Source organism: Balaenoptera physalus (assembly GCF_965194825.1).
Source record: "Balaenoptera physalus genome assembly, chromosome: 5".
In the NCBI taxonomy this organism is placed as follows: Eukaryota; Metazoa; Chordata; class Mammalia; order Artiodactyla; family Balaenopteridae; genus Balaenoptera; species Balaenoptera physalus.
Genome location: NC_138884.1, coordinates 148,761,967 through 148,772,001, shown reverse-complemented (window position 1 = coordinate 148,772,001; position 10,035 = coordinate 148,761,967). Strand labels below are relative to the sequence as shown.

Here is a 10,035-nt window from a genome sequence, read left to right as displayed (position 1 = left end):
TCCCAAAGCAGAGCTGAGAGGTTTAACCCAGCTGTCAGTCCCAGACAGATTAGACCTAAAGAGCATGGTAAGGTGCATTTTATGAACATGTGTGTATGTGGATGGATGGATAGATAGATAGATAATGTATTGATGTAATATATAGGTAATACATTCTATATTGATACTAAAAAATGCACTTTCTTTCCAATGCCCATGGAACATTCATGAAAAGGGACCATATATTACGGCACAAAGAAAATCCTCAAAGGGACTTCCCTGGTGGTCCAGTGGTTAAGACTCTGCACTTCCACTGCATGGGGCACGGGTTCGATCCCCGGTTGGGGAACTAAAATCCCCCATGCTGTGTGGCGCAGCCAAAAAACAAACAAGACAAAAAAATTTCCTCAGAGGCTCTAGATAATGGAAATATACGAGACACAGACTCTTAAACACTGTGCTCTCTATGTTCAAGGAGAAAAGTTGCATGGCTTGACAATTTTGGCAGGAAACTAGAAACTATTTATAAAAAGTGACATAGCATACTTTAGAAAGAGATATAAATTCCAGTACTGAAAACTACAAAATTCCAGAACTGAATGGTTAACATTAAGGGTTTAACAGTAGAATGGAAACAGCTAAAAAGAGAACTAGTAAAATAAATCAGATGAAACTATCCAGAATAAAGCAATGAGAGGAAAAAAAAGAAAATAGAAGATAGGATGTGGTGAGAACACCAGGAAGAGAGAAGAGAAACGGGACAGAAGCAATATTTTTTTTTTTTTTAAATTTTTATTTATTTATTTATTTAATTTTGGCTGTGTTAGGTCTTCGTTTCTGTGCGAGGGCTTTCTCTAGTTGCGGCAAGCGGGGGCCACTCCTCATCACGGTGCGCGGGCCTCTCACTGTCGCGGCCTCTCTTGTTGCGGAGCACAAGCTCCAGACGCGCAGGCTCAGTAGTTGTGGCTCACGGGCCCAGTTGCTCCGCGGCATGTGGGATCTTCCCAGACCAGGGCTCGAACCCGTGTTCCCTGCATTGGCAGGCAGATTCTCAACCACTGCGGCACCAGGGAAGCCCAGAAGCAATATTTTGAGATAATGACTGAGCAGTTTCCAAAACTTGGAAGCCATTAGTCCACACGTTCAGTATCCAACTAATTCCAAGCAGATTAAATGAAAAGAAATTCTACTGTTAAACCAAACCAAGCCAGGATAATAACAAACACCATAAACAACACATGGTGCAGCCATAAACTGGAGCCAATGGGGGAACTTGGAGGCCGAAGGTCATCAGAAGAAGCACCTGTCAAGAGGGAGGAGATATGGAGATATATGTATATGTATAGCTGATTCACTTTGTTATACAGCAGAAACTAACACACCATTGTAAAGCAATAATACTCCAATAAAGATGTTAAAAAAAAAAAAAAAAAAAAGCACCTGTCTCCCGAGCTCTTTGCATCCCATGGAGAGTTGTGTTAGCCCCGGGCCCGGATGGCCACAGTGTAGGTAGTGCCCCAGGAGAGGGACCTTGCTCCCTGTCATTCTGTGTATTTATCGGGGAATTGGAAGGGGACAGGGAGTCCCTGGCCAATTCTGCAGCCATGGCAGATTTCAGGCTGTGGGGACTGGCCTTGCTGGTGAAAAGAACATCCGGATCCTGGACATCTTTCACCAGGGGAACGTGTGCTTCCATGACTTTCAGAACTGGTCTTGGCCAGTCTTTTGGGCCCTTCCTGCTGAGCAGCCTATGGGGAGATCACTCGGCGGGATCCCCAGGGGCATCCTGTAACAAGTGATTGTCTCCTTACACACCCAGACATGGCTCGCTGAAACCACAGAGAGCCAAAGACAGAGAGAAAATCTTAACAACAGCCAGAGGGAAAAAAGACACTTACCTCCAAAGGAGCAAACATTAAGTCAACTGACTTCTCAACAGTGAGAATGAAAAGCAGAAGACTGTGATGTCCGGATCTTTAATCTGCTGACAGAAAGTATCTGCCAACCTTGAATTCTATACCCAACCAAAAATCGACTAGGAATGAAGGCCAAAAAAAAAAGACATTTTCAGATAAACTGAAACTGAGAGATTTCAGCAATAGAAGATCCACTCTAAGAGAAATTCTGAAGGGTGTTTTCCAGGCAGAAGGAAATGAGCCAAAATGGAAGATCAGAGATGCAGGCACGGATGAAGAGTAACGAAAATGGTACATCTGGGAGTCAATTTAAACAAGAGCTGACTGTTCAAAACAGCAATTACTGTATCTATATCTTTTGCAGTATGTGTATTTATGTAGAATTAAAATAACGGGGCAATAGTACCCTCTAAAGGGAGAGAACCCCTTGGGGGGGACGGGTGGGAGGCCACCAAAGCACCCTCAGGAGTTGCCAGTCCGCTCATCCTGTTCCTCATGGCTCTGCTTCACCTTTCCTTTTTCTGACCCAAGGCCTCACCCCCAATGAACTCCCACCTGGTTTTGGATTTAGGGCAGGTGCCTGCCCCCCAACTGGAGTGTACCCCGTTTGTGTGTGGGTGTGTTGGGTTCCCTCCTTTCCCGGGCAGAATCAGTCACAAGTGTGTTGCTAGGCTTTCCTTTTTAGTTCTCCACTCAAACCTCTCTTACATGTTTTTCCCCTGAATAGTACACATTCATCGCTGAAGATTTGAAAAATACAGAAAAGCACCCAGATTAAATTTCCTGTAATTGCCCTGCACACAGAGAGTCACTGTTATAGACTTGGTGAGCAGGTCTATTTATGTATGTATCGTTTTTCTTTAAAAAGAGGGGGGAATTGTGCTATACACAGCAGTGTAACCTGCTAATGCATTGCACACCTTTTTCCATGTCATGAATGCTCTTCTAAAACAGAATCTGAATAACTGCACAGTTTTGTCATATGGATATATCGTGCTTCATTTAACCAATCTCCTTCTGTCCATGTTTCCTTTTTTTTCTTTTGGTCCTAAATATTGCTATAACCAGTGACCATCCTGACACACACGTGATTCTTTTCCGAGGATAAATTACTGGGAGTGCATTTGCTGTTCAGAGGCTACGTTCATTTTAAGGCTTTGGAGACAAGCCAAATTGCCTCCCCAGCTGTGTAATCTTTGATTAGTCTGCGACCATGCCAAGCTTTTCTCTGAATTTAAAAAATCTGCCTTCTGGACAGTCCCTTTCACTAGGCTTTCCTCTAAGACCTCTTGTCAGGGGTGTAGTAAGTTCTCAGCAGACGAGTTTCTTCTTGCCTCAGCTAACACAGCCTGATCTGCTGTGGCCATATACGGTCTCAGTGACTCATACCCTCTCTGGACTGGTCAGAATTTGGGTTTAGGAGCCCATAAACAGAATAATCCAAAGTAAAAGTGGCTTAAACAAAATGGAATTATGTTTCTCTCCTATAGGTATTTGTCTGTGAGAAGTCCAGAGATGGTCTGGCCAGGCTGGAATGGCATCTCCACTCAGTCCTGCCAGCTCCATCGTCCTGGGTTGTGGCTTTCATCCTCATGATCCAAAATGACTGCTCAAGTGCCAACCACTATACGCCCGTTCCAGGCAGCAGGAAGAAGACAGGTGTACCCCTTCCTTTTAAGGAGATTTTCTAGAAATAACACACGTCACTTCTGCTTACATCTTATCAGCCAGAACTTATTTAGTCACATGGCTACAGCCAGCTAAAAGGAAGGAGGGAAATGTGGTGGAAAAGTGCCTGGATAAAAACTGAAGTCCTATTATTGAAGAAGGTCAGAGTGGCTATTAGGAGACAACAGTACTACTTAATGTGATGGGCTGAATTGTGTCCCCTGAAAATTCATACGTTGAGTCCTAACCCCTAGCACCTCAGAATGTGACTGTATTTGGAGAAAAGTGTCTTTAATGATGTAATTAAGATAAAATAAGGTCATGAGGGTGGGCCCTAATCAAATATGACCATTGTCCTTATAAGAAAAGAGGATTAGGACCCAGACATGCATAGAAGGAAGAACATGCAAGGACACAGGGAGAAGACGGCTATCTACACACCAAGTAGAGAGGCCTCAGAAGGAACTAGCCTGCTCACACCTTGATCTTGGACTTCCAGCCTCCAGGACTGTGAGAAGATAAATTCTTGTTATTTGAGCCCCCCAGTCTGTGGGACTTTGTTATAGCAGCCCTAGCGAACTAATACACTTAATCTTTTGCTGTGTAACCAATCGCATGGTGGCTTAACAACGCAGGATCTCACAGTTAATGCAGATCAGGAATCTGGGCACAGCTTAACTAGGTCCTTCACTCCCTGGTCTCTCGAAAGCCTGCGTTTAAGTACCACCTGCCTCTCACTTGAAAGCTCAACTGGGCAGGGATCCACCTCCAAGCTCATGTGGTGTTGGCAGGATTCAGTTCTCCCTGGGCTGTTGGCCGAGTGGGCCTCCCAACGTGGCAGCTGGCTTCAAGAACGCGTGTGCAAGCCAAGAAGGTGCAGAGAGCCAGCAGGACGGAAGGCTCAGTCTTTTGTAACTTAATCCCAGGAGTGCCACCTTTGCCTGTTAGAATGTTAGAAGTGTCAGTGAAAATTCAATTAACAATCAAGTTAAGAAGAAAAAAGAGAATTTTATTCAAGCCAAAATGAGGATTATAAGCCAGAAGGCAGGCTCTCAGAAGCTCTGAGAGCTGTTCCGCCTGGTAGAAGTCCAAGACACAATCATATGTATTTTTGAGACAAAGGCTCATACATCGAAATGCCACACTGACATTTTACAGAGTTCACCAAAGACACATAGTCCAGGTAAACTCTCACAAAGTGAGCAGTAAGTCAGTACAGCCCCCTCCAGAGTTGGGAAAGAATGCTAATCTCGTAAGAAGTTACATTGCTAGGTCAGAAGAAAGGAAAAGCAAAGTTGATCTCTATGGTCCAGCAGGCGTTCCCATCTTGGAGGAGGTCTGGTTAATGGGTAATGCAGATGCACACTGCACATTAGGGAGGGAGGAAGCCCAAACGACACAGAGAACTTTCTATTCAAACTTTTTTGTCTTGCTGTAAAATGTAAACCTTAATCCGAAGCCAGCCACCAGTGACAGCCCACTCTCAAGGGGAGGGGACTATACAAGGTGGTGAATCTCAGGAGGGGTCACTAGGTCATCCGAGAAGTCGGCCAACCACAGTACCTGACAGCCTGGAGCCCCGTCATTGTGGCCTGTCCTGTGTGAGGGCTGGCACATGGCTTGGCCTGTGGACAAGGGCCTTTATTAAATCAGGGAACTGGGACCTCAAGGCTTGCGGCAAGTTTCTCTGAGGTCCTTCCCCTGAAGGGGGGGTGGTTGCTGTCCCCTTGGGGACAAGGCTTCCTGTGGCGATGCTGGGTTCACCTGACTGCTTCGTGACAACAGGGTCTGAAATTAGGCGGAGACGTGGCTTGTGGCCTAGAACAGGGCGCTGCCCTGAGTGGGCTCTGGAGGCTTCACGCTGCTTGCCCCAGGCGGCTTCTCTGAGGGCCACCCACTCCCTGCGGGCAGGCGGACGCTGCCCCTCTGCTTGCTCACTGCTGCCCCTCCGGGTGGCGAGGCTCTGGAGCCCGGGACCCTCCCACGCCGGCCGGCCTCGCCCAAGGAGGGCACACCCTTGGGCCGGGCAGTCATGCCGGTGGGGCAGTCTCTGGGGTCAAAGCTGCTTTTCGCTGCACCAGCCAGGGCCTCTCCGGGCAGCAGGCACTGACCAGGCAGGTTTTTACCACCCGTGCCTGCCCCAGGCCCTCCGCCAAGCCCCTCAGCTCCTCCTCGGGCTGCAGACTGGCCCACCAGGGCTCCGCTCCTCTCTGGGGGCCACACCTGGGCTCCCGCCCTGAGGGTCCTCTGGCTCCACGCGGGGCGACCCACTTCCCCCTTCCTCCTCTGCAAGTCTGTCCCGTGAGCCCTCCCTCCGCCCGGGCCGCTGGGTGAGCAAGCACCCTCGCAGGGTCTCCGGCTCCGAGTCCACGGCCAGCCCTCCCTGCCACCCGCCGGGCTCGGCCGGGGTCTCCTCGACTAGGGGCTTCTTCCCGAGGGAGCATGACGCTCACGACCGCCGCGCCCCTAGTCCTCGCCCGGGAGGAGCGCTGGGGTCTCCGTGGTCGCGGCGGTCCTAGGAGGCGAGACGGCGGGCGCGGGGTACTGTCTGGCGCCGCGCCCGGCCAATGGCGGAGGCCGCCGCCTCTGGCTGTCAATCTTGCCAGCCTGGCCCCGCCCCTCCGACGGAGCGTCGCGGGACGCAGGGCCGCGGGGGCTGCCGGGACGGACCCAAGATGGCCGAGCGCTTCGGTTCCGCTCCTGCCCGCGGCCCCGAGCCTCATTCATTGCCGCGCTGCTGAGCGGAACCGCGAGCAGGTCCGAGGGCTCCCGGGGCTGTTCCCGCAGGGCGGGAGGCCGCCATGGCGACCCTGGAAAAGCTGATGAAGGCTTTCGAGTCCCTCAAGTCCTTCCAGCAGCAGCAGCAACAGCAACAGCAGCAGCCGCCGCCGCCGCCGCCTCAGCCCCCTCAGCCGCCGCCGCAGGCGCAGCCGCCGCCTCAGCCGCAGTCGCCGCCGCCCCCGCCGCCGCCGCCGCCGCCCGGACCGGCCGTGGCCGAGGAGCCGCTGCACCGACCGTGAGTGCAGGCCCGCTGCAGCTCCCCGGCCCGCGGCGACAGGGCCGCCCCGTGGTCCCTACCCCATCCCCCGGCCCCGCGTGGGTCTCCGGCCCTCGGCAGGCGCGGGGAGCCTCGCCGGCCTCTCCCGGAGGCGCCGGGGCGGCCCCGGCCCCAGTCCTCTGCTCTCCCGGCTGCGAAGTTAGGGGAGGAACCGGGGCTGTGTTGTGAGCAGGACTTGGCAGAGCCGAGGCCGCGTGCCGTCCCTCTCCTCCTGGTCTGAGAGGAGGAGGGCTGGGGGCGCAGGACGCTCCGGGAATTGGAGCCGGAGTGATGCGGGGACAGTGGTGACATCATGCCTTGGGACGTCGGGCCGGAGGGCGGGGGAGCGCGCGCGGCCCAATGGAGAGCCTCCTGCGAGGGCCTCTTTAAGCAGCCTGTGGCTCGGGGCTGTCTTCCCGCAGCCTCAGGGCATTTCGTGTCGTTCGGGAGTCGCAACAGAATGTTGAGCATCAGGGAGAGACCGGCTTGTCTCAGCTCAGGTTGGCCTGCGGGCACTTGAATGAGCTGTGGTTGCCAAGTAAGCGGTGAACTGTCTAGACGGCTGTTGTTAACACGTGAGAAGCAATAAGACTGGCTTAAATATTAGGAAGCGTTGACTGCCCTTTATTGCCTGTCTTCAGTTGGAAACAAATGACGTGTTGCTGAGGGAGAGGTTAATAGCTGGGGGCGAGTGATGTCCCTGTCACGAGTGTCGCGGTCCAGCTTTGCCGGAGCAGTGGTGTCTGCGGACCCCACACACGCTTCCCGTTGCTGACATCTGCTACTGTTTGGAAGCAGGGGGTCTCCGTTGCTTGTGCCAGGGAAAGTTTTTGAAACAGAAGAAGAGAGACCATTAACGACACCGTTTAAGAGAACCGAGTACTTTTCCCTGAAGTCTTGTGTGCTGGGTGTTCAGCAGAGGTCAGGGTGTGTGCTCTGATGCACTTCGGGCCTTTCTCTCATCTCGGGTCATTTTATTTCTGATCTGGGTGTGTACAGGATGGCATTTAACGAGGAAAGTTTTTGCGAAGCAGCCCCTCTAAGAAGCGTACCTTCTTCAGGCTGATTCGTTTTTAGTACTGTTTTCTTCGTTATGCTTCTGATATGATCCTTGCTGTGTCCTGAGGTTTCATTAGAAACTGAGAATTTGGGGAGTAATTTTGGCTTATCTGTTAAAATAAAATCTAGAAACAAATTAAGTTTTCTGCTAAAAGGTGAAAAACCTGTTTGGATACTTAGAGGGAAAAAAAGTTGGTTTATTTTTTTGTTTGTTTCTTAACAATTTGACTTTTCTCTGCAGCAGGTGATTTATAACCATAAGTATCCATTCCAGACTTTTATGGTCGTGCTTTTCCTGGAGTTAGATGTCGTGGAAGTCCATGCCCTGCGTGATCTCGTATAAAGGCGGGAAGCACCAAGCAGGGCTCTGGGTGGGAAGGAAGGCCTTACTTCCGTCCCTGTCTACTTGTTCAGACACTTGGTCAGTCTGAAAATATGCTTTCTGTTTCTTATGCTGATCTGACAGAACCTGAATTAGCTTATCTTCTTCGAAATAGGGGTGTAAAGAGGTTTCCTTCTTAAGCCAGCTTGACAAAGTAGATACGTTTTGTTTCATTACTTTATTGTAAGGAAATGTATGATTGACTTATTTTTAAAATTTAGTCTATCATTTTTGCATAAATAATACATTAACATGGTACAAATTCCAAAATTGCAAAAAGGTAATTAAAATGTCTCTCTCCCGTTCCTTTCTCCTGAGTACCTAACTCCATTCCCAGAGGCAAGCTTCCTCCTTGTGTATCCTACCAGATATAATCTATGTATTATATATATGAAGATAGATTTTAAATTTTTTAAAAACAAAAGTACTTCAGAATAGTAACTTTGAAAGGTTCTTAGCATGCTCTGAAATCAACTGCATTGGGCTTAATTATAGTTATTTTAAATAAAATGCATAAATGTTACATTTTTATGTACTTTGCTGTTGAGAAAGCAAGTATTCATTAATTTTGAGTAATGAACTCACTGCTTACAAATTTGGATCTTGGCATTTCTGTTCAGATGCTTCAGCTGAAAAATTCATTCCCCAAAGTAAGATTGGCCAAAAGCAATTAGAAAGTAACTGTTCTATTTTTATGGCTCTTGCTCTCTGCGGAATTATAGTGTCACCAGCCACGCGTGGGCTTCAGTTGAAGGATCTGAGTGCCTACTCCCAGCTCAGCGTATGGGATACAGGGGTTCCGGGTGGTACTGGCTACAGTCTCAGCAAGGCTGACGTGCAGGGGAGTGCCAGAGCTTGGCAGGGTCCTAACTGCAATTATGAGGCAGTTGACATTGGCCTTTGGCGCTTTCTCACTCTCCTTCAGATTCCCTCCTAGTTTTTCTCTGATTTTAATTATTTGCTGAACGTCTAATGTGTGCCAGCCAGTATCCTAATAGGTGCAGGGCTACGGCCATGAACAGATACAGCTCTGCCCTCATGAAGCTTACATCTTAGTGAGGGACATAGATCAGAAACAGGATACATAAGAAAAACACACAGTATGTTAGACAGTGATAAACGAAGCAGGAACAGCAGCAAAGCAGGGAAGGGGGTCTAGGAAATGTCAGGGTTAATACGGTATTGACGTGTTAGATAGGGTGTCCAGGGAAGGGCCACTGAGATGGTGTCTTTTGAATAAAGACCAGAAGAGAGTCAGGGATTGCCATAAAGGTATGTGGAGGGGCGTTCCAGGCAGAGGGAGCAGGTCCAAACCCCGCTGATGGAGGAATAGCGAGGAGGTAGTGTGGCCCGTTGAATTAGCGAGAGGGAGACTCTTAGTAGGAGCTGAGGTCAGAGAGGTGGAGAGAGTGCCGTACCAGATAGATGAGTAGGCCCTTCCTTCAAGGTGGAGTAAAGACAGTGGCATTTAGTCTAAGTGAGGTGGGAAGTCATTGGAGGGTTTGGTCCGAGGAGTGGCAGGATTTGAGTTCCATTTTTTTTTTTTTTTTTCTTTAAAGACTGATTGATTGATTGATTGATTGCTATGTTGGGTCTTCGTTTCTGTGCGAGGGCTTTCTCTAGTTGCGGCAAGCGGGGGCCACTCTTCATCGCGGTGCGCGGGCCTCTCACTGTCGTGGCCTCTCTTGTTGCGGAGCACAGGCTCCAGACGCGTAGGCTTAGTAGTTGTGGCTCACGGGCCTAGTTGCTCCGCGGCATGTGGGATCTTCCCAGACCAGGGCTCGAACCCGTGTCCCCTGCATTAGCAGGCAGATTCTCAACCACTGCGCCACCAGGGAAGCCCTGAGTTCCATTTTTAAATGAATACTGGCTGAGAACTGAGTGAAGGGAAGCATGGTCAGGAGCAGGAGACCAGGTAGGAAGTTAGTGACGTGGTCAGGTGAGATGATGGTGAATTCTGTCAGGTTGTTGGCAGTGGCACGGTGGGAACTGAC

The 10,035-nt window shown here is 49.9% G+C and overlaps 1 protein-coding gene and 1 long non-coding RNA gene across 6 annotated transcripts in view; one reads left to right on the top strand and one right to left on the bottom strand.

Annotated features, from left to right (window-relative positions):
* Positions 1–4,551: 4,551 nt before the first annotated feature.
* LOC309662052 lies at positions 4,552–6,008 on the bottom strand. Its single transcript, XR_014264488.1, has 2 exons — positions 5,906–6,008; positions 4,552–5,188 (listed from the first exon to the last, which is right to left on the bottom strand). It is a non-coding gene; the product is annotated as an uncharacterized lncRNA (long non-coding RNA).
* Positions 6,009–6,215: 207 nt separating this feature from the next.
* HTT (huntingtin) overlaps positions 6,216–10,035 on the top strand; it is a 136,701-nt gene continuing 132,881 nt past the window's right edge. For 4 of the 5 annotated variants that reach the window (XM_082464327.1, XM_082464328.1, XM_082464326.1 and 1 more), the window contains exon 1: positions 6,220–6,579. In XM_082464327.1, coding sequence (XP_082320453.1) covers positions 6,365–6,579 — 215 coding nt within the window. In that variant the 5' untranslated portion in view covers positions 6,220–6,364. Of the gene's footprint in view, positions 6,580–10,035 lie in introns of all 5 variants that reach the window. The other variant, XM_082464329.1, reaches the window with a different exon arrangement.